This window comes from Eucyclogobius newberryi, unplaced genomic scaffold, assembly GCF_026437365.1.
Source record: "Eucyclogobius newberryi isolate DKJ021-1_F unplaced genomic scaffold, fEucNew1.0.hap1 SCAF_20, whole genome shotgun sequence".
Taxonomy (NCBI): Eukaryota; Metazoa; Chordata; class Actinopteri; order Gobiiformes; family Gobiidae; genus Eucyclogobius; species Eucyclogobius newberryi.
Genome location: NW_027315835.1, coordinates 17,365,779 through 17,393,432, shown reverse-complemented (window position 1 = coordinate 17,393,432; position 27,654 = coordinate 17,365,779). Strand labels below are relative to the sequence as shown.

At 39.8% G+C, this 27,654-nt stretch overlaps 3 protein-coding genes and 2 long non-coding RNA genes across 8 annotated transcripts; all 5 read left to right on the top strand.

The window, feature by feature from the left end:
* Positions 1-20: 20 nt before the first annotated feature.
* On the top strand, positions 21-6,570 carry LOC140369071 (uncharacterized). 2 transcript variants are annotated; one of them, XM_072456299.1, is made up of 13 exons: positions 21-242; positions 1,143-1,466; positions 1,781-2,074; positions 2,149-2,454; positions 2,528-2,638; positions 2,850-3,011; positions 3,194-3,424; positions 3,497-3,547; positions 3,992-4,246; positions 4,794-5,135; positions 5,209-5,472; positions 5,968-6,243; positions 6,324-6,570. In XM_072456299.1, the coding sequence occupies exons 1-13, from the start codon at positions 191-193 to the stop codon at positions 6,353-6,355; spliced, it is 2,700 nt and encodes an 899-aa protein (XP_072312400.1). In that variant the 5' UTR covers positions 21-190; the 3' UTR covers positions 6,356-6,570. The 2 variants fall into 2 exon arrangements, with proteins under 2 accessions (XP_072312400.1, XP_072312399.1); XM_072456298.1 differs by having other exon boundaries at positions 22-242; positions 3,110-3,424.
* A 1,440-nt stretch (positions 6,571-8,010) lies between these two features.
* On the top strand, positions 8,011-13,513 carry LOC140369248 (uncharacterized). Its single transcript, XM_072456521.1, has 6 exons — positions 8,011-8,266; positions 9,352-12,528; positions 12,606-12,798; positions 12,875-12,945; positions 13,025-13,113; positions 13,228-13,513. Exons 1-6 carry the CDS (start codon positions 8,216-8,218, stop codon positions 13,286-13,288), a joined length of 3,642 nt encoding a protein of 1,213 aa, XP_072312622.1. The 5' UTR covers positions 8,011-8,215; the 3' UTR covers positions 13,289-13,513.
* Positions 13,514-16,720: 3,207 nt separating this feature from the next.
* Positions 16,721-17,500, top strand: LOC140369282 (uncharacterized). 2 transcript variants are annotated; one of them, XR_011928227.1, is made up of 4 exons: positions 16,721-16,951; positions 17,015-17,107; positions 17,193-17,315; positions 17,383-17,500. It is a non-coding gene; the product is annotated as an uncharacterized lncRNA (long non-coding RNA). The 2 variants fall into 2 exon arrangements; XR_011928226.1 differs by lacking the exon at positions 16,721-16,951 and having other exon boundaries at positions 16,984-17,107.
* Positions 17,501-17,586: 86 nt separating this feature from the next.
* On the top strand, positions 17,587-17,973 carry LOC140369563 (uncharacterized). The gene is made up of 3 exons (XR_011928234.1): positions 17,587-17,671; positions 17,739-17,810; positions 17,879-17,973. It is a non-coding gene; the product is annotated as an uncharacterized lncRNA (long non-coding RNA).
* Positions 17,974-18,471: 498 nt separating this feature from the next.
* On the top strand, positions 18,472-27,449 carry eif3c (eukaryotic translation initiation factor 3, subunit C). 2 transcript variants are annotated; one of them, XM_072455553.1, is made up of 23 exons: positions 18,472-18,618; positions 19,269-19,386; positions 19,473-19,538; positions 19,663-19,852; positions 19,938-20,063; positions 20,135-20,186; positions 20,264-20,388; positions 20,467-20,594; positions 20,677-20,830; positions 20,991-21,094; positions 21,176-21,317; positions 21,798-21,923; positions 22,002-22,095; positions 22,619-22,806; positions 22,867-23,091; positions 23,158-23,349; positions 25,796-25,967; positions 26,299-26,458; positions 26,549-26,614; positions 26,683-26,770; positions 26,975-27,140; positions 27,212-27,253; positions 27,329-27,449. In XM_072455553.1, exons 2-23 carry the CDS (start codon positions 19,289-19,291, stop codon positions 27,430-27,432), a joined length of 2,808 nt encoding a protein of 935 aa, XP_072311654.1. In that variant the 5' UTR covers positions 18,472-18,618; positions 19,269-19,288; the 3' UTR covers positions 27,433-27,449. The 2 variants fall into 2 exon arrangements, with proteins under 2 accessions (XP_072311654.1, XP_072311653.1); XM_072455552.1 differs by having other exon boundaries at positions 27,212-27,447.
* The last annotated feature ends 205 nt before the right edge of the window (positions 27,450-27,654 follow it).

Sequence of the window (27,654 nt, the reverse complement as noted above, 5' to 3'; positions counted from 1 at the left end):
TGCGTCCGGGCACATCTCCTTTTCTGTTTCCTCTCCCACTGGATCGTTTATTATCAGGGGCCTCCTTCCAAGCACAGGGTCCATATTTCTTATTTACAATCGGGTGAGACAAACCCGCCCACCATCACCTCTTAGCTCTATATAAGAAGGGGAAAAGGCCGAGTGATAAGGATTAAACACAAGCCTGGACATGGGGTGTAAAGTCCTCATTTTCAGCGTCGCCTTGGCTGTCATTAAATGTGGTGAGTACTGGTTCAACTTTATAACATAACATTACAGTTGCTATGATAGTTTTGTGAGACACTGGCCTAACACAGCTTTTATTGTTGTTAAAGGTAGTTCCTGGGCCATGGTTGAATTGCATTGTTGAGAGGGAGCTTTTTTTTTCCCAACACACAGCATGTTGACATCAGCAGCACTTACAATAGTTTTTTAGAGAGATCATTTGTCTTGGAAACATAATTCCCAGTATGACCAGTGCTGCAAGTGAAAGTTGATTATTGGTCATCCTGCTGAGCATTTCTATGCACTTGTGAGAAATAAGGAAGACCTTTTCTTGTTTAATTTATAATTTGCTGTATATTTATGTCAACACTGTTGTGTGTTTTTGTTTGCTTGTTCTGTTTTATTATTCTCTGAATCAATCACGTGTGGGGAAAAAACAGAATAGGAAGAAATTAATTATAGGTATCCGACCATAGACAAAGCTTTTGTTATTTGTATTAGCCAGACTTCGCTGGTAGAACCAGTTATTGGCAATATCCTCTTTCCTCAACCACCTGCATTGTCTGTCAATCAGAAAGTAAAACACATGAACTGAAAACTTTCCACAGCCTTAGCTCTTTACCTGGCCACAAGTGTTTATTGAGCTGGTTACTAATTAAGCTCATTGTGTGAATAGACCAGATTGAAAGGCCTTTTATTTGGACTGTCTCAAGGTGCCATAGTTAAGATTACCATTTGAAAAGGACAAAATGAAAGATTATATTATACCTTTGGCCCATGTCAACTGAAATGTATAAAGGATGCAACTTGAACTAACAAACTTGACCAAGGCAATTTAGTTTATGTTAGCTTATTAGTCTTTGTGATAGTTTATAATGGGTAAAACACTTTTATGGTTCTATATTTTTACATTACAGCATCTGCAGCTGAAATCCAGGCCAGCCCAAACACGGTCACAACTCTTCCATGCAACGCAACGTTTCCTGCTTTTATAAAGGACAAGATAAACGAGTCTTTTATTCAAGCAAGCTGGGTGAAAAATGGCTCTGAAATTGCCTCATTCGGAGAGTCTGTGTCCCAAATAAAAGAGGGTTTCAGATGGGATGTGACAGACTTTGTCAAAGGAGACTTCTCACTGACCATTTTAAAGGCCAGTCTCATCCAGCAGGGAGTGTATGAATGCACAGTCATCTACAACGCCACACAGCTGCACGAGGATAATGTTACCTTCAATATCGTGGGTGAGTATATGCAAAGCAGATGTTCAGTTGTAACAAAGTCAAATGTAGACTGTAATTGCTTGGACATTTCCTAAATGTGAAATCATAATGGAATAGTACTCATATTTTTTACACTGAACATTTTAAACAAAGGCCTCACTCACTTCTCAATACAACATTCATATAATCTCTTTCTAAAATCTTATTCAAACACTCTAATTCTACAGAAGAATTCAAAAATAGGCTCACAAAGTTATTTGTTTATCTTAATTGAATTCTGAATTGATTTTATTATTAGATTGATTGAACTATTGCTATTGTCACTCTTTTCCTAGCATCTCCCACTTTGGACATTCCTCAGCAATGGGTCGCTCTGGAGAGAGAAAGCCACCTAAAATGCAGTGTATTTGATTATTATCCTCCTCCCATCTATTTGTCCTGGACGAAAAACGGACAAGAGCTCCAGCAACCGCACCAAATTGAAGGTGAAGAGACTTCTGATGGCTACTACAGGGCTGACGGGAATCTGACTATTTGGCCTTCCAGAGATGACCAAAATGTCACCTTTGGCTGTAAAGTGTTGCATAGTGGTGTGGAACAACAAGTTCAGTTTAAACTGAATATCTCTTGTAAGTTTAAAGAATGTATGGTATTTTAATGAGCATTATGCAAGTACTTCTGACATCCATTTATCTTTGTTAAGACATTCCTGCTGTAAGAATGTCAGCTGTGCCCTCGTCCTCCAGCAAAAATCCTCTGACAATCTACTGTGACATTGAAAGTTTCTACCCCGAAGAAGTGTCAGTAACCTGGCTTCAAAATGGTACTTCCATGCCCGAACACCCCACAATAGACCAAAATCCAGATGGGACTTACACAACAAGACGTTTTTATACATTAAGCCCAACGCAGAGGCAGCAGGGTGGGGAGGTGGAGTGTACGGTAAATCAGCCCGGAGTGTTACAGGGAACAAAAGCCTCGGAGAATCTGGACCAACTTGATTGCCAAGGTAACAAACATGTCCCCAAACCAGTAACTAAATGTCAACAAAACACAATGTCCTAACTACATCTCACCTACAGATGACTCTCCTGTTCTGACTAAATCTGCCAAAGCATCTGTGGCACTGATGGTCATTTCACTTGTTCTGGTTTTTCTACTTTGTTTTGGATTTTCTTGGAGGAGAAGAGATGGTCAGTTTTTTTTCTTTTTATTCCTATCTGTTGTTATTGAACAAATAGCTTTTTTGATCCTTTACTGTTATATTGAAAAAATAATAACCGGAGTGAATAAAGTGAGATATGGCTTATCAAACTAAATATTTTTTTTAAAGTAATATATTTAGTTCATATTCTTTTTTGCCTCACTTTTAATTTTCTGTCTTCTTTTGATGTTGGTGTCCAGAAAAAAAAAAATCATTAAGCATCTCAGGGATTATTTTGCCTCCTCGTGTGATTGTGGGCCAAAAGGGCAGAGTCACCATTAGCGTTGAGGGAAGGAGGGTCGACCGGGTCCAAACTGCATGGTTTCTCAATGACACCCCCATCTTTGACACCTCCATAACAGGTACTATTCAACAGCATCACAGACTGAGGATTGTACATCATAAAGCTCCTGAAACTAATATATTTTGTCTGTCATGTTGATGTCTCTAACACTTAAAGCTCCACAGAAAACTAACTTTAACTGCCTCTATACCCCTCTAACCACCATCCATCTTCCCTATGGTTTAACGCTCACCTCCCCAGCATCAGAAAAGGGCCCGCTTCTGCCTTCTAGCGCCGAGATGGGTTACTACAAACTGCACACCCAGGCCCCGCTTCACTCATCCAAGAGCAGCATCCAGCAGCTCATCTCTGCACTCACCTTCGTCCCGCAGATCTCCATCCACAAGGGAGCGGTCTTCAAGTGCCAGGTGTCCTACGTTGGAAAAGACAAGATAGTGGAAGAAAGGGTGTCAGAGAAATTCACCATTCTCTGTGAGAGACTTGGCTTTGAGTGATCGAGGGTGCGTTGTCTTTTTAACTGACTGTGTTTTGTTCTCTTTCTAGCTGTTCCGGACGTTTCTGAAATCCAACTGTCGGAGACGCCAAACGATCCAGGTGAGGTCCGTTCAGAAAGTGAGGTAAAGCTGACCTCTGCTGGTACGAAAGTCAAAAGATTGTTTATGGTCACAGTTCTTTAGCACATTCCCCATTATTCTCTGCATTGCATTGAGGTAAGTAAACATAAGTACGCGGATATGTGAGTATATAAGTATGTATAAGGTAATGAAATAAATGATGTCCATTAAAAAAAAACCTCCTCCACCCCAGCATCTTCTTTGTTTAGTTGATTTTTTTTCCTAAGATTCTTATCTCATATCCTGCTCTGCACCCCTCCTCATCACTCATCATACCCTGCTGGGGTCTAAGCGTTAACGCATCTTGTCTTTGTTTGAATCTCTCCAAATCTAGGCCATTAAGAATGCAAAAAGAAAGTTATGTGCCAGTGATGATCATATTCTTCATATTCTATTCAAACACAGTAGGATTTGTGTGTTTCAGACGTGATCAGCATGACAGTGCGTGCCTCACATTTCCATCCGGATGTCATCACTTTCCGCTGGTTCTGTCAAGGCGGCGAGCTGAGCCCCGTGGCCTCCCAGGCGTCGTCCTCTCCTCGCCCCAACTCTGAAGGCTTCTTTTCTGCGTACAGTCAGTGCAAGCTCCCCCGCTCTGAGCTGGAGAAGGGCAGCACCAAAGTATGGGTCAGTGTTCATCACATTGCACTGAAGCAACCTGTAACCCGGGAGACAAGAGGTGAGAAACAAGAGGATTGATGAAAGCACAGAAAGATAAATTAAAGGTGTAACTTTTCTGTTGGAAGGATCTGCCACTTGCTTTTAACATAAACAGTCTTTTTACATTCAGGCTTACTTTATTGTTGTATAGATTGAAAAGAAATAACATGTTTTTGCTTCTAAATAGATCTTGTTTATTATTTTCTTAGTTTGTACGATTATAATGTGACCTTAATAGTCACAATTATTGATTAACCGATTAACCTTGACATACCTAATCAGGCATTTAATAACATTTCCATTTAGAGAAGCAGGTGGAGGACGCTACACCGGAAAAGTTACATAGTGCACTTTTAAATAAGGGGTGGGCAACATAGCCAAAAAAGGATATTGTACTGTTTTTTTGTATTATCTGTATCTGTTCTAAAACGCAAAAGAGCATAAACATAATACAGTCAATATAACTATTTCCATATAATCTTGAATAGTATAAATACTGTAAACCCACTTTGTAACAGTAAATTGATGTGTTTTGATCAAATATTGACATGTATTTTTTCCAAAAGGCTTTATAAAGAGACCACGTGTGTCCGAAATCATCAGTACCATTAAGTCAGACCAAAGCATAACCCTGGGATGTGAAATCTCCAACTTCTACCCGCCAAATGTGTCTGTGGTGTGGCTGAAAATGAGGGAAGGCCTGCAGGACGACCGTGAGGAGGAGCTAGTCAAAGGGGGAGAGTTTTTTGGTCCTTTGCAAACTCAGCCTCATCTCTATAAAGCCACAGCCACTCTGAGAAGACCAACCAGTCAGGACAAGCAGCAGAGAGAAGCCGGGATCATCTGCAGAGTACGGCACTGTTCACTGCCAGAGCCCATCGAGAAACTGTGGAGAAATGTTGACTCTGGTATGACACGTTTAAAACACTTTAAAGTTTAAAATACAATTTTACTCACCTTTTATGATTCAACTTTCCACAGGGGCTCCGTATATTCCTCCATCAATTTCTGTGTGCTGGACCAGTGAAGGCGTGGGGGTTTTCTCCCTCCTCCTGAAGGGGGGACATCCCAAAGCCAAGTTAGTGTGGGCAGCAGGGGGCGCTACATTCTTACCACTGGTATCTTATGAGACAGAAGATATTGGAGATAATGGACAGAGGGAACTGAAAAGTGTGTGTGCGCTGGAAAGATCCACAGGTCCACAGAGCCTGCCCGAAAAGAAGCGAAGAGACGGACATGCGATAAGTAAATGTCTTTTATACAGTGCACAGCACACAGCACCATAACTAGCTCCACAATAGATGAGAAGACCATAGTCTAATGTTCATCTTATCTGGTAACATGGTCAAATTAATTAACGAGGTAAAAAAAAAAAAAAATCCTCCAAATATTGTATCAAATAAAATTCTTCAAACAAGGAAATCTGTAGGAACTTAATCTTTTTTATAATTTATCTTGTAGGGTTGTCAAAAAAATATGATGATCTTGAGCTTTATCAGAACTAGTGCAAGGCCACCAAAATTATAGTCTATTGTCTTAAAAAAACACTTTTTAAATCATCATTGTGGTTTAGTAGTAGTATCAAAACTATTTCTTAGTATCAAAGTAAAGTTTGAGATTTCACTATGGTGTCAATACTAGTCTCTTAACATACCTAATTTAGGGATTAAATGTAAACTTCCACAAAAAATTCAATTCAAGCCGAACATAGTGTTAATTTGTCCATTTTTGACGTCACAGAAACTGATGCGGCGGTCACAGACCCCCACACTGAGGGCATAAAGTACATCGATGAGAAAGCTGATGGAGAGAACAACAACATAAGTCAAGACGACGACACAAAGTCTGATTTGGATGAAGACACTGATAAAGACGAGCTGGACCCGGGCGCGTTGCACATCAACAGAGTGAGCCTGACAGTCAGCGGCCCTCGGGAGGTTGAGAGGGAGCGCCTGCGTGTGTGTGTGGAGGTTTCACACCCTGCACTCAAGCTTCCTGTGTACAGAAGCTGGACAGGTGACACAACTAACAACTCTGCAGCAATATCCACAGAATATCAAGTTCCTCTTCAACTTATCATGTTTCTTCTTTTTCAGAACCAAATGAGGAAATGTCTTCATCAATGTGATAGCCCTCACGTCAGAAGCGTTATTGTTTGGTATTTCTAAAAGATTAGGTCTGACATTTAGTGTTTTATCTTTTCATTTTAATATTGTTACACGCCCTATTTATTACCTCCTCTTGTCTAATCGCCATTTCCAATATCATGATTTTTAAAAATGTTAAGCTGTATTTTTGTATTATTATTCTTTATTCTCATTTGCAAATAAACTGTAGCCTGAATCGTGGTGCATTTTATTTGCAGTTGTTCACATACTAAACACCCCGATCTAAAGTCAGTTATTGGTCAACCACAACCCTGAAACAACTTCTCATTTCAGACTTCATGACTTCTGTTTTTTCCATTTTGCACTCAGCCCACGATAGGCTTAGTCAAATAGATGCTGTGCATGGTGGAAATTAATAGTAAACTTAGCTAACATAAGAATAAATTCAAATGTTTTGTAACTTCCTGAGAACATGGTGAAATATGGTAACAATAGACGTGACTGGAGATTTCAAAACTAAATTCTGCTTCCCTTGAATATTCCACAGCATGGTATTAAACTTGCCTATCTTCCCTTTAGTAATTTACAGGTGTTTATATTGCTCAAATATGCCCTTCAAAAACATTCCCAAATTCCCCTCTCCACAGATCTAACCTGTAACCTGGCCTGGTGGTGTCTCCATGGAGATAGCGAAGTTAAATGCCATGCTGTGGAACTTTCTAGGCAAAGCAATAACAACTCCATAGAGACAAGCAATTACATAGTGCATCTTAAAGGAGACATATCTGGGGGGTTTTCTGGTTCGTAGAATTTAACTATAACACCATTTTAAATTTTGCTTAATGTAAACACTGATCCAAAACAGCTTAATGATAGAAACAGGTTCATTGACTTCCTGACTTCCTGAAGTAACACTTTACCGTAAAGGGGCTATGTGACATTTTAGAACTCTACGTGTATCACTCAAGTCTCAATTTTCTCTTAAATAATCCCACTAAGTACAGGGATGTGAAACAGGAACAGGGGATGAAAACAGGAATTTTCTGAGCACTCAAGCCTCAGTTGCAGGACAGTACAGGATTATCCAAACATGCAGGAATCAATCAAAATACAACTTTGAGGAAACTAATGAGGAGGAATCACCGCTGTAAGAAAGTATGACAAAGTTTTCACAATTTTCAAATTTTTGACTGCATTGGGTGTATTTATACCTGTTGTACAGCTAGTTTTACACCAATCGAGACGGTATTTGTGGAGAAAACGTTGAAAATAGTCAACACATAGAAACAGCTTTTTGATATTTGTATTTGTCAAATGAAAAAAAAATGTGACAGATGACTTTTTGCCCAGTGTTTGCTGTGTAATTTCCTAGTGAACCTAAAAAATATGCCATTATGTGATAACATTTTCGTAATTGATGGCAAAATTCAAAATATCTTAACTGCATTTTAGTGTTTGAGTAGGCCAACTTGTCATAGGTAAAATAATTTAAAAGAGTATTAAAATTGAGAAACGTTTGAAACATATAGCAATACCTATCAAAACAAAGAATAATGGTTGATTAATTCATCTAAAAATATATATCTCGACCTTAATTATGTGAGTGTACAGCAATAGAAGCGTGATGATGTATTCGAGCTCCATGAGTGTGATGATGATGATGAAGCGACACTTCTCTTCCTCATCAAATCATACAAGTTTCACCCGGACATGTCATAACGAGGAACTCAGCTGAGCCTGCTAATGATCTCACCATCGTCTCGCCTTTTGCATCGCTAAGACAATCATCTTTTAGCAGTTAACTCCCAAAGTTTAGCTCGCAAAGTTGAGTTAGCCTTGTTGTTGTTGTTATCTTCCGTTTGCGGCGCAGAAGAAGAGGCATGGACGATCCAGGCGGCCCCGGGGCTGGGAGGACTTTTTGGACTTTCTGGGTGAGCTGAGCAGCAACACATTAAATATACAAGTTATAAGCCACCTAATTAAATTTAAGCTACCTAATTAAGATATATTGGGTGAAGTATTTTCATCTCCCTTTTCTTATCCACAAAAAATAAGTATACATTTGCCTTTATTCTGGTCAGAAATGGTATGGATCTATGTTAAATCCAAAACTATAGTAACCAAACACGGCATTGCGTTTGAAATTGAACTAGTTTGAAATTTGTTATAATTGTGTTTAGTTTCCTTTTGCCCGCTAGAGGGAGACATTCCCATTTGGATGATATTACTGCGCAAACTATCTAAATATGACAGTGGGCTTATGTTGTATTATGTGTGCAATGTGTCATTCAGAAATGATTCCAACTGTGGCCCATTTAAAGCAGCACGGCATAAAGCAGCACGGCATAACTTTCTGGAGGTCTCATCCGCACGATTTTGTGTAAATAGAAAGTTAAAACCATATTTCTGAACATGACATAATGTGAAATGAATCCCAAAGGCTTCTCAACCTTTTAACACTAAGTCCCATCGAAGATATTCTTTGGATTTCCGAGAACCACCAGATGTAAACCAGATCGAAACTATCAGACCTAAAGTAGGACTAAACATGACGCAAAATGAGACTTAAGCCATGGATAAAGTAGTTCCAAATAATCCCCAAAGCATTGTTAGATTCATCTCTAAATAAACAAAATACTCAAACTGCAGAGGGCCTTACATGTACAACAGTTTGAGTAAATACTGGCCATTGAAACAACTTTTCCATGAAGACAAGCAGGTGGAGTCAGGTTTGTGGAGATGCAAGCGCGCTCACATTAAGGATGCATGTGTTTCTATGTTTTTCAGTCCAATGAAAACATGCTTTTATTTTAGTTTAAAATACGAGAAGTTACGAGATGTGGATTTAATGATGTCTGTGAGCCATTATTGACTGATGGCTTCTCAACATATATAACAATAACTTCCAAATGTGTGCTCCAAATTAAAATACAGGACATAATTTAAAACACAGAAGTATTTATTCCAGTAAATGATGATTGTAAACTGCTTTTCTGAATTCTTTTTCTCTCCACAGAACTACATAACAGATATTGTGGGCAGATTTCTCAGACCAGAACCTCCTGGCACTGAAATAAATGACACAAACAGCACCAACTCTGTTAATGATGAGCTATTGGACAGCCGTCATGAAAGAGACAACTTCTCTACTGCAACTGAGGAGGGAGAAGAGGTTTTTGTTCCCGTTTCCTCTGTTGGCTCTACGCGGCCTGTAGCTTTTTGGGACTCGGGATCAGAGCTGCAAACAGAAAAGAGGCAGGACGTAGTCGAAGAGGATGAGAAAATAAGTGAGAGAGAAGATGGTGTAAGAGAGGAAGAGATAGAAACGGGGATCGATGTTGCTGCTCACCTGCCCGTTACTTTAACAGCAATGAACAACCATGACCAAAGCGGTGACATAACAATGAAAGCCGAAGAGCCGATGCCAATGATACTCGTTAACAGTGCGGAGGAAATTATAAATATAGACATAGAGGCATCTGACAGGAAGGCTGACAAACCACAAACCAAAGAGCAACCAAATGAAAGTTTCAATGAACTTAAAAAACCTAATTTGGTTGTGGAGGCAGGAATCGCTAGCGAATTAGACACAAGAACGGCTGAACAAGAGCCTTGTGAACGACGTGATGGAAAACAAAGTGACAATATGGCTTTGGAGGAGAAACTGGAACATGTAGAGTGTGACAATACTGAAGAATCTGTTAAATATGATGATGACGACACAAATGCAATGAAGGGAGAGGAAGAAAATAAAGTAAAGATTATGATTGATGAAGAGCAACACAATGAAATAGAGATGACAATTGAGGTGACGGACGGAAGCGACGAGGATTTGAATGAGATGTACAAAGAAGATATGAATAAATTACATTTTTCTTTGGTTTTGGATGATATGAGCCGACAGGATGACAATAGGGAAAGTTATGAAGGCAAAAAAGATGATGCGGTCGTGATGCAGAATAACCCGGACATGGAAGAAAATCCCAGCTTGAATTGCCTGGAAAGACTGTCTAGTGTTGAGTCTCCAATGGCTGATAATAACAATTATGTCGTTGTACCGGAGGAGGATGAAAGTCAGGTCAAACACGAGCTCACGGTGGCTTATACAAGTGATGAATCTGCAAATCTTGAACCGCAAAATGGCAAAAAAGAATTTAAGAAAGACCAAAATGCAATTGCAGAAAATGACGTCGCGATGACAAACCTAAACGCAACACTCGATAATGTGGATGGAGACAATTCAACGGTAGCACGTCCAGCCCTAAATATCGATCAAGATATGACTCAACAAAATACATATACTTTGGGAACGGCCGATGATGAAAGCGGCTCTGAAGAAGTGGAAGATGCAAAGAAAGATGATTTGGTTTTGGAGATAGAACCTTTGAGAATACTGTGTTATGACGTACTGGGCACCGATGACACTCTCATTATACAAGAGGGTGAGCCATGCACGAGCGAACAGGAAGAACACACGGCCATTGATAGGAACGAGGAATCTGGATATGATGACGCCGAAAATAAGACGCCTAGCAAACCGGAACAAGATATTATGGAAAAAGAAAGTGACAAGAATAATTCTATAACAGAAGATTTAACGCGCAATATTGAAGCTGGTCTAGAAACACACTCTTCTAGATTTGATTTAGCTCTCGAAGGCATTTCTGATACAGCAGATCCTGTTGAAGTCTCCAAAGAAATCGACCGTTCCATGGGAAAGTTTTGCGTTGCAATCAAAAATGAAGGAGGGTTTACACAGGAACCTGCCAGTGCACTTAAAAATATCCCCATGGGCGAGTGGGAAGGGAAAGAGCGTGCATATTCATTTAAGGAAAGTAGTGAGGAAGTTCCTGACTACAACAATGAGTCCGACAGTGGAAGTGCTACACAAAGGTTCCTGGAAGAAGGAAATTGCAGGGAAAGCCAGACCACCCTTTTACAAGAAGAGGCGGAGTGTGGAGAAGCAAAATGTCTTCAAAACAGTGGCTCTGGCAAAGGAGAGGGCAGATTGGAAGATTTTATGGAAACAGAACTCGTCAAGAACAGTTTGGAGGAGCATATTGCCGAGACGACCCGACTAGCAGACATGACGTTTGAAAGCTTTTTTGTCTTAGAAGAAGATGTGGAGGAGAAAGAGGAAGATCTAAAAGAAGAGGCGAGGGAGATTGAATTTGAAATGAGGGAAACTTGTGACGTTGTGGATGGTGCAGACATCCAAGACAGTCCAACAGAATTTCAGAATTATATCTTTTTGGATCAATCGACATCTAAAAATGAAAGCAACGTACAGGGAGCAGAGACGCAAACTGCAAGCATGGACTGTCTTTCGGACACAGAAGACGGCTTGTTTACGTTTGAGGAACAAGTCGTGACGGTGAAAAGTGAAAACGTGAGATTACAAGCTTCAGATGAAGATTCTACAATTGTGTCGAATGTTCTTGCTGATGCTGTCCACCGTGACATCTCAGCAAACGCTTTATCCGTCGAAGATGTACACCAGAGATGTATTTTAGAGCAGCTGATGAGCGGCGAAGTGATCGAGGATGAAATTCTTGACTTGTGGATCCAGCAGACTTCGATGGTGAGCGACTTCGAAGTGAGAGGAGAAGACCAAGGGCGTGAAGACAGTCAGTGTGACCTGCCAGAAGAGGAGAAAGCAGAGTCAATGCATGAGTTAAGCATAGCATTCGACGTCAATGAATATTCATCTACAGCTGAGTCAGAATTTTTTGAACAGTCGTTGGACAAGGGGGCATCACTCAAACACAATGAACAAGAATTACCGACAGCAGGTTGCACATTTAGCAAATCTGAGGACCTAAGTGAATGTTCCGTAGCAGAACCAGAGTTAGAAACACCATGGAGTGAGAGCTTAGATGCGACACTAGAAAGCACAGATGACGATGGAGAAGCTATAACGTCCCGAAATATCGACGTTCTAGTGTCTATATCGAGTCTGGTAATGCAAAACGGCAGTACATTTTCAATTCAGACCGATGATGAGCCAGTTACAACATTACAAATGCTCTCTGAATCTGAGTTATTGACAAAGGATCAATCTGATTCTCTAATTGAAATAGAACATACACTGCACATGACTGTAACACCAACTGAAGGATGTCAGCTGACCTTACAAGAGAAGTCAAAAGTGGAAGCGTTGCAGGAGTTTGAAAGAGTGGAAGATATTGATAAGGTATTTTCTTTGTCCAAACCTGAATCTATTCTGTTGTTTACATGTGAAATAAAGGTTGATATTTTTTTTCTTTACAGACAGATGTAGGCAAGTTAGACTTTACTCCACAAAAGTCAAGAATTGCGGTAAAAAATCCCAGCGTTAGACCACCAAAAGATTTTCGTTTATTGCTGCATAAACCATCACTTGAACCCTCACCTCCAAAACATCTGGAGCATGTTCCTGCTGGTGTTCCTATGAGCGGATTGGGCATCCGAGTCAAACTACCAGGTTCAAGAGTTGATTGTCAAGATATATAACAAACACAGCCTATAATTAATATGGTATCATTTGTTTTGTTTTTTAGGCCTTGGAACTGGTTTCCCTGTTTTAAAAAAGACTAAGAAAACTGAAGAGGAAATTGAAACAGCTACTCGGGTATGAGAATGGTTAGGTTTTAATATTTTTTGTTTGTTAAATGTGTACATTTTAATTGCACATTTGATGGTACTAATAGGAGACAAAACCAGTGGAGGAGGACGATGATAAACTAAAACAAGAGGACTCACAACAAAGACCTAAATGGATGCCTCCAAGTCACCCTGGGTAAATGTCATCTATTTAATACTCTTAATACAAACAAAAGTATAAATGTCATATACTTTAGATTGCTTAGAACTATTTCCTGTTTCACTTCTATATCTGGTTTGTTTTCTACAGTTTTGGAAATCCATTGATGTCTGAACTCAAAAGTAAGCTGAAGAAAACCACAAAAGAGTAAATGTGTACATTTTCTAAATTTGCTGTAAGATATACATTTGAAATATGTATTTTGTAAATTGTAAAAATTCTAATTAATTTCCACTTCTTATATTGTTAAAAAGATAAATGCTGAAGTCTGTTGTTGTTGTCCCAAAGGGAAAAGATCAAATCAAGCATTGGATTTTTTTCAATAATAAACATTGCGTTTTTGTTTTGCAACATATTATGTGTGGTTTGTCTATAAAGTAAAATAAAAGTCTCTGTAAATGGGTCATTTTAATGTTTGATTAAATTTGCATTAATTTACATGCTATATTACCAATGAGCGTGTTATTTGTGATTTTGGGCCTTACAAAAATAAATTGAATTGAATATGTGTCTTGCGAAAATGGACTGCAGTGTTTTGGAGAACAGCTTGGCGCAGTGTGGGCTTCTCGTGTCGACTCGACTGAACGTAGAATAAGACCGTCCCGGGCTGTGATTGGCGAAGCTTGTGCACGTGACGCAGATTCAAAACTCATCGCTGTCGCATTTGATACTTATACTTTTTACTGGCGACTAAACAACGATACGACGCTATGTTTTTAGGCTCCTACAATCAAAGTTATACAAAGTTATCCAGGTGTTGAAATGGTAAGTACCAAGCCAGTGTTAGCTTACCATGTTCGAATATGACGTGAAGCTACGTTTAACTAACTTTAAGTAACGTTGATGATAGAGCTACAAGCAAATATTAACGCTATATCGTACTACATCTGAATAGTTTTTTTGTTTAATGACAGACTGATAGATTAGCAGCCATATCTGTGTCGATCCATTGTTAGAACGTTATTGACATTTACGTAAATCTTACAGCTTTGTTAAATATTGACAAAACTGCTGTACCGAAATATACGCAAATGTAATAATATTAGCCGTTAGCTAGATCTCTAACGTGCCAGTAAAATGCGTGGAACTTTGCACAACTAATCATATTGATAATGTATTTCTATTATGTATCATTTGTAGGCAGCAAGTCCATAAAGATTTTAACTGGAAGACTACAATCACCTGAATATACTAGAAAGCGTATTTGGGTGAAGTATTAATGCAGCATGGCCAATGAGACTGTAGAATACTCATCTTGCAGCAATCAGAAACAAGAGGATGAGGAATGTTGTGAGAATTTCCCCCCTGCATCAGTTTCAGGTTTAACTGGCCCAGCAACTCCAACATCACGCTGTAAAGACAAGGCGAAGCCACGTTTGTCTGGTCTGCAGTCTGCTCTTACTCCCATTTTGAAGTATCTCAATATTGGCAATAAACGTCCCTCTCCACTACCAATTTTATCTTTTGATAATGGCCCAGCTAAACCAGAAAGTGCTTCAACATTATCCCTAGGAGAGAAAGACGACAATGCCTGTTCAATGCAGAATGAAAACCTCGTTGAAATCACCTTACTTGACGAAACATGTGACTCACCTACGAATATTACAAGAAACACTCCAGTTATTACTAAAGAGTGGACAAAACCTCGGCCAGGTTTAAATGTAAACCTCCACTCAAAGCAATGTCTGACCCCTATTCATTGGCTGCAAGATGAAATACTCCCCGAAATGACACTTTTGGATGATACTTGTGATTCCACTCTGCTTCTGACAAGACATGGTTTATGTTCAAATAGTCCACATGATACTCCTATTTGCAAAACGGACACGCTTCAAAAACATGCTGAAAAAAATATGGAAATCTGTTCAAAGCCAAAGGAGAGCCTCACGCTAACCCCCAAGCCTGATACAAGTTATGTTGTGTCTGAAAATGAAACCCCAACCATGGAGACTTCTGATGATTTCTTATCCAAAAAGAGACCTCTAGAAACAAGTGACATTTTGTCAGCAAAAACTGCAAAACTAGACGTAAGCCAATGTTCTCTGGACAAAATGTCAACAACTTTCACTGGCAATTTAACCCATTCAATAAGTTCAGGGAGTGGAGTGTCTGATAGCATTGTGGAAGACGGTAAAAAGGCACAGCTTCAAGCTACCCAGGATATTTCTATGAGCAGTACTTTAGAAAGCAGTAAATCTTCATCAGAAAATGATACACAAAAGACAGATAAGCATCAACCATCTGCTGGAACCCATCCGGTAAACATTACCTGTGATTTAAGTAAGTCTAATACATCTGTTCAGTGTGAAGAATGTCAATCATCAAAGAATGTCACTTCTGAGCTTCAAGTTGAACCTGTTAAAGCTTCACCTGAAGATGAGCCACGTTTTATCCCTGGGGGAAATCAAAACAAAGCTTTAAGCAGCACATTTTCTACTGTTCAAGGGTCAACTGACGTTGCAGCACAAGCATCAGTCCTACAGAACAGGACATTGGACCTTCCAACATCAAATAGTTGCAGTTCATTCACATCAAAAAATGAAAACCCTAATGTGAGCACAGAGCAGGTGAACCCGGAGTCTTCCCTTGTTTTGAATGACAACTGCTCAGGTTCAAAATTGAACCAAAATTGTGCAATGCAAAATCAAACATTTGAAAAAGACTCTCTTCAAGTTGGTGCGAGAATCGCAAGTCTTCAAAACACATTTGAAAACAAACTGAATGGGACAATAACTTGCACAGAAACAATTGCAAGGGGTGACAAGCAGCAAGTCACATTTTTAACATCCTCACTTTCCCCAGTCAAAAATGTGAGCACTGCAGAGCCTGATTCTCCAAAGACATTGGAGGCAAATGCACATGCAGCCTCGGATTTTTATGCCAAACCAGTTGAGCCTCGAGACACCACTTTTAATGCCAACACACCTGTAGAAGAAAACGCTGGTTCACTGGGAAGCAAAGCTGGCAGCGGTGAAGCGAAGGATTCTTTAAACAATGATCCCCCTCTCGGTGACTCATCATCTGAGAGTCACATTTTCAGTTTGGATAACACATTAGATTCAAAACCTGACCCTCTGCATGCGTCAACACCAATGCCTACTATTAAGACTTTTAATTTTACTGTAGAAAGAAATGGCAAAACTACCGCGGCACAGAAGGTGCTATATGGAGAAGGATCCAAAAAAACTGCTGTTCTGATGTTTGACCGTAAGACTTTTATTCCCCATCCTGCTACAAAACCAAATATTCTTCCCATAAAACCGCCATCTCTACTCTCAAAATTCAAGCCTGGGTCCTTGCTTCCAAAACGTCATGACATACCAACTTCTGGCCATCCAATGAAAACAAACACTGTTCATATACTTCAACAGGTATGGTTTATTATGATGACCATAATGAATCTTTTACATTAAGTGTGGTTATAATACATTTCATGTCTTTGTCCAAGACCACAGAAATGACGAGCTCCTATAATTTGAGATCCACAACAGCCGGTAAGGAGACTCAATTTGAATACTAGAGATTGACCAGTTTTATTGACTCATTTTGTTTTGAATCTGCCCTTTTCTTTTCTTTTTTGTCTGGAATTGATAAAATTGCTGTTTTGTAATGTGACTGTTGTATATTTTTGCAACTATAATCTGTGTGTTTCAGACTTGCAATGTGTTACGTAATTATTCAGTTTATGTTTTAGCTGCTTCTGTACTAAAGCCTGTATCTGGCCTACGAAAGCCAGCAGTAAGCAGCATACCCTCAGCCAACCAGAGAGCAGGACACAGCCTCAAACCACCTCGGGCAAAAAGCACTGTTGGAGGTACATGAAAATGTGTCTGTGTTTGTTCCTTCCGATCTATAACAAACATACTATTTTACATAGGCATAAACCCTGTGGCCAAGACCACTTTACCTGCCAAGAGGCATAATTTACCCAGAACCGATGCCTTTGCAGCTTCAAAGAAGAAAAAAATAGGTAATTTGTTTATTGACTGATCGATTTTATTATTCATTTAAGTAGTTAGTTATTATGTGAAGCTTTGTGTGATATAACTTTTCAGATACTTCTTTGCCATCCAATAATGTTGAAGATTCTGCAGCGCTTTCTGATACAGCTAAAGCCAAAAGCCTGAAGCCTCCTTCCCACAGCAAGAGAACTTTACCTGACAAACCTTCAAAACATGGTAGACTGTGCTCTTCAATCACTTACTCTTCACTCATTTTCTTAAGGTTTAATCTGCTTATTTGTAGATGCTGCAATACCGTCATCTAATGCTACAGCAAGTTGTGACCCAACCAGCAAGGTCAGTACTTTGAGATCACCAGCCACCAGTTTGAAGGCCCCCATTACCAGACCTCCGTGCCATGGTAGGTTGTAAATGTCAATCAGTTATTATTCAATCAGTTATTCAGAAATTATTTATCAGTAATTAGTTCCAATTTTATAATACAATAGCATCACCTACACGCTGTGCCACCTGCAGTTCACTTGAGGAACAACTCCAATTGAAAGATGAAGAAATTAGGCTGTATAAAAAAGGTATTTTATTGAGATAAATTGTATTTATTTATTCATTTATCACAACAATAATTCATACCATCAACAGGTTGTGCCACCTGCTGTTCACTTGAGGAACAACTGAAATTGAAAGATGATGAAATTAAGCAATTAAAAGAAGGTATTATTTCTAATGAACTATTCATTATTGAAGATGATATACTCTTGACTAATATTTAATTTTCCCAGAACTTCTGAAATGGAGCAAAACAGAAGATCCAGCATCCTAAATAATTGGGATGTTTATATAATTTAATTGTATTATAACATGGAAACAATTTTAACTAATGACAACAAACATTGTTATTTTTTAATAAATATGTACAATATTGGCAAATAAAATCTTACAGTACAGTATTCCTGTACAGGTTTTTTCCCCTTCTGTTCTTCTTTGTTTCTATACAAAGCAATAGATTGTAATTGGGGAGATGTTTATTTGCATAACTATATTTGGCTCAATAAATATGTTTGCTCTCTTGTTTGGTTGTTATATTTCATTTACTTATTTCTATAAACAATTTAAAATTTTAGTATAGACTTGTAGAAATTTAATTTATTTTTGTTAAGTACGTCTTCTTTGGTTTTATGGCGGTTGGTATCCAAGTGTTAAATAACACAGGGTTATGTGAAGATTATCTGGCGGTAATGTAGCACAACGCAATAAAACACCAAAGAAGACTTTACTCCGCCATGGATCATGGATCCATTATATTCATGGATCCAATACATTATCCGCCCCCCACTAGTTGGCGGCATCCCTCAAAATAACGTACAGACGCCGCCTCTTTGTGACGCACTTCCTTTACCTGACCCAGGCGCCCGGCAAAGCTATAGCACGCCTAATTTGTGGTCTTTTAACTGCAAAACTGGATATAATAACTGCTGAAGAGCAACACATACTCACCAGGACCCGTTTTGCTAAGACCTAGGTGAGTGTGTTACGAGATGTTTATCCTTCATTGAGGAAAAAGAGCAACTTTATATGGTGGTAATCTTGCGGATCTAACATGCGGACTGGTGGGTTAGCTTATAGCTAATGTTAGCTTCGCTATTAGCTTCGCCATATTTATGTTGTTGTTCTGCTTTTCTTGCTTAATTTAGTTAAAGAATGTCAATTTGGATTCATGTTAAAACTTTTAATGTTGTATTCAATTAAAATACTCGCTCATTCACTTGTTTGTCCAAACCATCTGTTATCCTCGATTAGCGGTGGCATAAGGTTTGGGATTGGTCAAATCGGGTACAACGTCCCAATTTACCGTAATCTTTTCTGTTAACAATTTTAACCACTTTTGTTACGTCATTATGATTTGCATGGGTTGAATGTTGTCAATTGCTTAGCAACTTAATTGTTTTCAATATGAAACCTATTTTTAAAAAGTTATTCTAGCTTAAAGCCAATGTACTACTTGCAATTTACAAGAGGTTACAGCATGTACATGCAATACATTTGCAGAATGTTGCCATTTATGCCCTTGTTTAAAAGGTGAAATTCTAGCTATCGTACAGCTTAATAGTTGTATGTAATGTAAATAAAAGTTAATGAATGTAACGTTTTTCTTATCTGATGTTTTTATAGACTAAGGCCCTTTATCAGAAATGTCACGTTTCTTTGCCACCGGCTCTGACAGCGAGTCAGAGGAATCCGCGTCCGCTGATGAGATCACCCCCAAACAACCTGGAACCACCTTCAAGCAGTCTGTTTATAGTCTATACATATACTCATGCATATATCCTCCAGTTATTGCTAATGTATATAACAATAGTTTTGTGTTTTTGACAGGGCTTTGCTGCTTAGTGATGATGAGGAGGACACAAAGCGGATCGTGCGCAGCGCAAAGGACAAAAGGTTTGCTAGATTCTAATTTGTACTTTACTTAATGAAGTATTTACCAATTTCCACTTTACTTAGTAGACTGTATATTATTTCCAGTTTTTCCAATTGTGTTCATTTCTGTGTATTCAAATACCAGGTTTGAAGAGCTGACAAATCTCATCAAGACAATTCGAAATGCCATGAAGATCCGTGACATGTCTAAATGTCTGGAGGAGTTTGAGCAATTATGTCGAGCCTTTACAAAAAGCAAAAATATTGTGGACAAAGAGGGAGTTCCTTCTTTCTACATCCGCCTCCTGGCAGACCTAGAGGATTACCTTAACCAGGTTCACATTTCCCTAGAATTTAATTACCATAGTATTGCTTTTATACACTATTTTACTATTTATTGTTGTTAAAACATCTTCACAGCTTTGGGAGGACAAGGAGGGCAAGAAAAAAATGAATAAAAATAATGCGAAGGCCCTAAGTACATTGCGTCAAAAGATTCGCAAATACAACCGAGACTATGAAACGGAAATAACTGCTTACAAAGAGGTAGGTTATATTTCCTTTTCTAAAATGTTATTCTTTGGATTATATACAAACTATAGTATTTTGTTTATTAGAACCCCCAAGAATCTGCAGATGAAGAGGAGGAAAAAGAAGCTGCTGATTCTGGTAAAATTCAGTCAATGCTCAATGTAATTAATTTAAAATAAAAAAAATTAAAAATACTTAAATCTGAAATCTTGCAGGGGACTCTTCTGGAAGTGATTCGGATGACTCTGCGGAAAGGCTCAACGCACAGAGCTTCTTAAAGAAAAAACCTGAGGGAATTCCAGATGCCAGCAAGTTCCTCAAAGGGGCCAAAGGATCAGGCGTAATTGCCAATTTAAAGTTAAAAAGTTGGATGAATTATATATTTTCTGGAGGTTAAATTCTCTTTCATTTTAAAAAGGATGAGTCTTCATCTAGTGACGACGATGACGATGAAGGCTGGGGTTCAGACACTGTTGGCAGTGGCAGTGAGAGCTCAGACGAAGGGGAAGAAAAGAGCTCTTCAATGGCATGTGTCTTTCTCAAGAAGTATGTGTATTACTGATTTGTATTTGTTTGCAATTGCAGTTTTATGAAGATGAATTTTAAATGTTTAATTGTTGGCCAATAGGACCCAGGAGAGTGAGAAGGGCTCAGAAAGGAAGGTTGGAAGAAAGAAGAAGATTAAGAAGAAGGACCGTATTGACGAGGAACCTGAGGAGGGGGAAGGAGAGGAGGGGGAGGGAGGCTGGCAGGAAGTAAAGGGTGGCGTCCCCCTTGTCAAGGTGATGCTGAAGTTCCATTGTTTCGTTGTAGGCTTATGGATAAATACTTTTGCTCGACAGTTGAACTGGAACTATATGAATAGCCTACTACTCTATAACATGCGATCCGGTTTTACATTCTTGAATAACCATTTTGATTATTTGGGATGATTTATTTCAGGAAAAGCCTAAGATGTTTGCCAAGGGCACTGAAATCAATACTACTGTTGTGGTTAAAAAACTGACGGAGATTCTACAAGCAAGAGGGAAAAAGGGCACAGACAGGTAACTATGCGATATGATATTAATGCGTATTAAAATGTGCATATTTAATTTGACACACTGTCTTACAAATCTCTTCAACAGAGCTGCTCAAATTGAGTTACTTCATGCCCTGTCAGGCATCTCAGGAGAGCATAACTTGGGTCAGGGAATCCTGGTTAAAATCAAGTTCAACATCATTGCTTCTCTGTATGACTACAATCCCAATTTGGCAGCATTCATGAAGGTTGGTTATATTATATAACAAAATGTTATATTATATGTTATATATTATATGGCTGTGCACTGAATCTCTGTTCCTCTTTGGTACTGATCGAAAGATCTGAGTGCTGGGGCCAACTTTTGATGCTTTGCTTTAAATATCAGCGTGAACTAGCCACAAAATGCACTGCACAAACAGCACTCATGTCTCATAGGCCTACATGGGACTCTAGTCTGGTTCATTTGTTTGCACATTTGTTTAAATTATAATAGCTCAGATGTTACACAAGCACGTTTTACATAGTTGTAACTTAATTAAAAGTGTGAAATATTTTTGCATAACATTGGACATTAACGAGCAGGTGTTAATGAACTTGAGTCTAGAGAAAAACTATCCAGCCTTACACTCATACGATACACTTCTACATTTGTCTATGGCTAAAGGATTGCACCCTGTATTATTGAAGCACTATTTGGAAAGCTGAAGCTTTTTTTTTACTTCCAGGCTGACATGTGGAAGAAGTGCTTGGAGTGCATTGATGAGCTCCTGGACATTCTTTTTGAAAACAACAACATGTTTATTGGAGAGAATATAGCTGAGGACAGTGAGAACCTTGCAATCTCTGACCAGGTAATTCATTTATCAGAGATTCTGTTCTAGTTCGAAAAGCAACATTAAAAAAAAACATAACAATTGGAACTTCAACAGCCTTTCAGGGTGAGGGGCTGTATTTTAACTCTTGTGGAAAGGATGGATGAAGAGTTTACTAAAATCATGCAGAACACAGATCCACACTCCCAAGGTATGGAGATGTACCGTACTTTTCGGGCTATACAGCACTCTCGAATAAAGCCGTGCCAACTAAATTTACAAAGAAAAATAAATTGTACAAATACGGGCCGCACCTGTCAATAAGTTGCAGGTGCCCACAGAAATATGGGACACAATAATCACACGCCGGTTGTCGTTTGAACTAGGAGGCTCATGGTGCATTTAACTCGCAGTCTTTTGACCCGTGGGTTAGGTCGTGCCAATAAAGTCTCATTTCAATGAAGCGGGTTGTAAACTGCAGACGTATATTGCATTTCTGCGCTCCGCGTGTGTCTTTTTGTATTTAGCTGCATCTAGATTCACTTCATTAGACAATTTCTCCATGAATAAGAGTCTGATTGTAATAAAACAGTGTTTTGAAGATATTTATTTTATTTATTATTAGAGCTGCTTAAGTTCGAAAAGTACAGTTTTTTTATTTTCTTGTGCTGCATGTTGTACAGCCACTGCCGCTTTCTTTCTCTACAAGTGAATATTTTGTATTTATCGCTCAGAATATGTGGATAATCTGAAGGACGAGGGACGGGTCTGTGGCATCATTGACCGCCTGCTCGGATACTTAGAAAACAAGGGGAGCACTGAGGAGATTTGCCGCGTGTATCTGCGGAGGATCATGCATACATACTACAAGTTTGACTATAAGGCTCACAGACGCAGTCTCGGCCTCCAGGGAGAGACTAAGGTGAGAAACTGACAAAATGTGTTCTGTGAGCATTTTCTTACATTTCTGTGTGAATTGCAGTCTGAACAAGACCAAGAAGAGAGTGAAGGCGAGGATAGCGCTGTGATCATGGACCGGCTCTGCAAATTCATTTATTCAAAGGATCGCACTGACCGTATCCGTACATGTGCCATCCTTTGTCACATCTACCATCATGCACTGCACTCCCGATGGTACCAGGCTCGAGACCTGATGCTCATGAGCCACCTGCAGGACAACATTCAGCATGCTGACCCGCCTGTGCAGGTGTGGCACTTTAAAATGTACCCCATAGTTTTTATATGGTAAATGTCACATATTTGCCCTCTCTAGATCCTCTACAACAGAACTATGGTCCAACTTGGAATCTGCGCTTTCCGCCAAGGCATGATTAAAGATGCCCATAATGCTTTGTTGGACATCCAGTCATCAGGCCGTGCCAAAGAACTCTTAGGTCAGGGGCTGCTCATGAGGAACATGCAGGAGAGGAACGCCGAGCAGGAGAAAATTGAAAAGAGAAGACAAGTATGTTCTCTGTCTTTGTCTCTCTGTCTCTCTGGATTTATTCTTTTTTGCAGTTCATGTTTATACACATTTAAATGTCTTGAATTCAGAATATTAATCTTGTTAGTATAATGTTGACTTGGAGGAGTAAGGCATTTTCACATGTCAACTAAGGTTGCTTTCACACTTGTGCCTTTTGGCATTTTAGCCAAAATTTTAGCGTTTGGGTTGGTCCAAAGGCAAAACGCAGTCTCTGTTTGAACCAAGGTCTAGTTGGCCCAGTGCAGTGTGAAAGCAAATGTTTGGACTTTGGACCAAAGCCAGGAAGAGGCAAACGTTCAACCACACATAGACGAGACCACATGAGGAAAATGGAGCCCAAACATGAAGAGAAATGAGACAGACAAAGCCATAAGTGGTTATAAAGTACAGTAAAGAAACGTATTGGGCCATTTTGGCACCGCAGAGACGTCAAGTGTCAAATTAATGAAGTTTGGCAACTAGACAAAATGTCTACGAACCGATCTGCCAAACTACAGCCTGCTCTTTGTTTGAGTAAAAGGTTTTTTGTCCTCCAAACCACCAAATGCACAGTCAGAATCAGATTATATTCTCCGCAGCTCAAAGCTGCTGTAGGGTAAACGGTCACAAATGTTCCCTCTAATTCTTCATGTGTCCGAGCACACGCACACAGAGTGGTCCCTTGGACCACTCTGATCAACATCAGACGTTTGCACTGTGGTCACGCCAGTCCAAGTTGCATGGTTCAATAAAATAATCAAATTACGGCAGTAATTTCTGTTGGATTACTTTTAGTGACTTAAAGGCGCAATGGACAATTTTTCGGCGATTTGAGAACGCAGGCGGAAGTGCGCATGCGCACTCCCCCGTGCGGACTGATACAACACACACGTGCGTATGTTTATTAGCGCAACAGAGCGCATCGCATCTCTTGTCTCCCGTAGATTTCTGTCCACTTCTGCGTCAGCTCGAACTGTCTTTCTCAGTCTTCATTTTGTCCCGTACACTGAGGGAACTATATTATGATAGATCCATGCGCTTAGGCACGCGACGAACCGCATGCGGCTGCAGGTGAGCGGTAGGTGCGTTTTATGATTGATACGTGGCAGGACAAATGATTTATCCACGCCACGAGGAAATATGATGATAAAAAAGTGTGTGTGTGTGTGTGTGTGTGTGTGTGTGTGTGTGTGTGTGTGTGTGTGTGTGTGTGTGTGTGTGTGTGTGTGTGTGTGTGTGTGTGTGTGTGTGTGTGTGTGTGTGTGTGTGTGTGTGTGTGTGTGTGTGTGTGTGTGTGTGTGTGTGTGTGTGTGTGTGTGTGTGTGTGTGTGTGTGTGTGTGTGTGTGTGTGTGTGTGTGTGTGTGTGTGTGTGTGTGTGTGTGTGTGTGTGTGTGTGTGTGTGTGTGTGTGTGTGTGTGTGTGTGTGTGTGTGTGTGTGTGTGTGTGTGTGTGTGTGTGTGTGTGTGTGTGTGTGTGTGTGTGTGTGTGTGTGTGTGTGTGTGTGTGTGTGTGTGTGGGTGTGTGTGGGTGTGTGTGGGTGTGTGTGGGTGTGTGTGGGTGTGTGTGGGTGTGGGTGTGGGGGTGTGTGGGTGTGGGTGTGGGGGTGGGTGGGTGTGGGTGTGTGTGGGTGGGTGGGTGGGTGGTCTGGGTTTTTTTTAATTTTGAAATTCAGGTCGGTCGGGTTACTGGGCACAAACTATTTTTAATTTTTTTTGGCCTAATCAGAAAACACTTATTGCCATTGTCTGTGAACAAAATTCACAGGATAGGAACTTGCTTTGGTGATTTGGTGCAACATACAAAAAGGAACAGTAATAAAGGCAATATAGATCAAATAAAATGTGTTAAAGAAGGGTCCCCTGTCCTTAGACCCTCTTTCTCGGCCAGGGGGGGAATTTTTTTTTTTTTTAAATCCATCAAATTCTATAACCCTGCACGCTGCCCCAAATGCCCCTCATATATAATAAAGAACAGAATATTTCTAATTTAAGCATTCATCAAGCTGTACTGTAATGGATTGCAAATTTGTCAAATTATGTCAGAAGATATAAATGTTTACTATCTCATTGACTAGTGTCAAAATTGAGAGATTTTGGTTTAATATCAAAAATCAATTGTTAGACTTTGACCATTTTCAGTAAAAAATACTCGTTCATGCCAAAGTACTACAAAGGGCCAACCTGGCTCACGCAAGATTGATTTGTGTAGCACTCAAAGAGTTTGAACTCACAAATTGCAGGTTTATTTTGTATTCACTTGTTTTCTTTTATTTAAAAAAAGGCAACATGTGTGTACTATCTTGTGAAGTCATTTATTTTAAAATGGTCAAAATGACCCTAATCAAGATTAATAAGATTACAAATTAAGGTTAATATGTATTGTTTGAGTGATAATGATTTCAAGAGAAAACTGACAGAACTGATATTAACGCTCTTTGATTGTCAGGTGCCCTTCCACATGCACATAAACCTGGAGCTGCTGGAGTGTGTGTACCTGGTTTCTGCTATGCTGCTGGAGATCCCTTACATGGCCGCCCACGAGTTTGATGCCCGCAGGAGAATGATAAGCAAGCAGTTCCACCACCAGCTCCGAGTGGGAGAGCGACAGCCTCTGCTCGGTACGTGTCACACCACTACAGTTTAGAGCTGGAGATCTTTGCCGGGACCCGGGTGAGGCCTAATATTTATAATTTTACATGAGCTCAGGCTCGGCTCAAAGCCTTGCGCGGTAAATTTCGCAGTCATGTCATTCTTGACTAAAGGCAAAGAAGCTGTGCACGAGTTTCATTCGTGTTCCATTTGCTGCATACACACTTCAAGTTTACTTGTCTGGTTCAGGGCGAGTTCTGTCGGGCTTCGGGGCCAGTCGGGTCTAACTTATGGCCCGATTACAGCTCTACTACAGTTCAAAGAAATGGGTGTGAAACTTACAATTGTCTGTACTTTTAGGACCCCCAGAGAGCATGAGGGAGCATGTGGTGGCTGCCAGTAAAGCCATGAAGATGGGAGACTGGAGAACCTGTCACTCCTTTATTATTAATGAGAAGATGAACAGCAAGGTGTGGGACCTGTTTCCTGAGACGCAGAGAGTCCGAGAAATGCTCGTTAGGTGAGTAAAGTAAACTTTAGTTTGCTTTCTGAAATGTTGTAATTTGAATTGGGATATACGTTTGTCTTGGTGATTTGTGTGATGTTACAGAAAAATCCAGGAGGAGTCACTGAGGACATACTTGTTCACATACAGCAGCGTGTATGACTCCATCAGGTATGCAGATATCAACTTTATTTAGAGATTGAGTTTTTACGTTGTTTGTAACTGTGATTCTCCTGCAGGATGGAAACTCTGTCAGAAATGTTTGAGTTGGAAATCCCCACAGTGCACAGCATCATCAGTAAAATGATCATCAATGAGGAGTTGATGGTGAGTCAAGTCTGTTTCCTAACATTGTCCCATCTTAAACATACATTAATGTGCTGCCCAGTGGTCGAGTGGTTAAAGCACAGCACACATGCCAGGCCGCAGCCGGCCGCACTGTCAGGAGTTCGAAGCCCAACTCCGAACATTTACTGCCTTCTCGCTCATCAGTCCTGTGTAAAATGCTAAATGCTTGTTCTGTACACGCAGGCCTCTCTGGACCAGCCCACTCAGACAGTGGTGATGCACCGCACAGAGCCCACGTCTCTGCAGAACATGGCGCTGCAGCTCGCAGAGAAACTGGGCAGCCTCGTGGAAAACAACGAACGCGTGTTCGACCTGAAACAAGGAGTCTACGGAGGTTACTTCAACAGAGGTATGTACCGTTTGTCCTTTTTTGTTTTGTCATTTGAATGTAATTGTTAAAGGAAACATTTTGTGTCACAGATCAAAAAGGAGGCTACCAACAGAAACAAGGCTATCAGAGAGGTATGGAGTCATTTATTTCTTGTTTGTGTTCACGCATTATCACCTTACTTATTTGGATAATGATTTGTTTTACAGATCAAAAAGGATCTTATCAGCAGAAACAGGGTGGCTTTCAGGGTGGCTATCAGGGTGGCTATCAGAGAGGGGGGTACAGAAACCAAAACCAGAGCAATTACTGATTTAATTTCATTGCTGTTCCTTCCTACTTCAACCCTCTGCTTTAGGCACTGCAGTGTGCCCTTTTCATTGTAGCCATCCAAAGGTGATATTTGAAGTGAAGTGCTTTTTAAGGTCTAAAGGATTATTGCTGAGTTGGTTACTTGCTGTCAGTAAATGAATAAGTCAATTTCACACAAAAATAATAAACAATTTCCTTCTGAGTTTTTTGTTTTGCTTTTTAT

Excerpts from the sequence above, each read along its gene's own strand:
- eif3c (XM_072455552.1), top strand. The coding sequence starts at position 19,289 with ATGTCACGTTTCTTTGCCACCGGCTCTGACAGCGAGTCAGAGGAATCC. Across the intron at positions 20,831-20,990 it reads GTGGCGTCCCCCTTGTCAAG|GAAAAGCCTAAGATGTTTGC; the intron begins GTGATGCTGAAG and ends GATTTATTTCAG. Across the intron at positions 22,096-22,618 it reads CACAGATCCACACTCCCAAG|AATATGTGGATAATCTGAAG; the intron begins GTATGGAGATGT and ends TTTATCGCTCAG.
- LOC140369071 (XM_072456298.1), top strand. The coding sequence starts at position 191 with ATGGGGTGTAAAGTCCTCATTTTCAGCGTCGCCTTGGCTGTCATTAAA. Across the intron at positions 2,455-2,527 it reads GGACCAACTTGATTGCCAAG|ATGACTCTCCTGTTCTGACT; the intron begins GTAACAAACATG and ends TCTCACCTACAG. Across the intron at positions 3,012-3,109 it reads CTTTGACACCTCCATAACAG|CTCCACAGAAAACTAACTTT; the intron begins GTACTATTCAAC and ends TAACACTTAAAG.
- LOC140369248 (XM_072456521.1), top strand. The coding sequence starts at position 8,216 with ATGGACGATCCAGGCGGCCCCGGGGCTGGGAGGACTTTTTGGACTTTC. Across the intron at positions 12,529-12,605 it reads GAGTGGAAGATATTGATAAG|ACAGATGTAGGCAAGTTAGA; the intron begins GTATTTTCTTTG and ends TTTTCTTTACAG. Across the intron at positions 12,946-13,024 it reads AAATTGAAACAGCTACTCGG|GAGACAAAACCAGTGGAGGA; the intron begins GTATGAGAATGG and ends TGGTACTAATAG.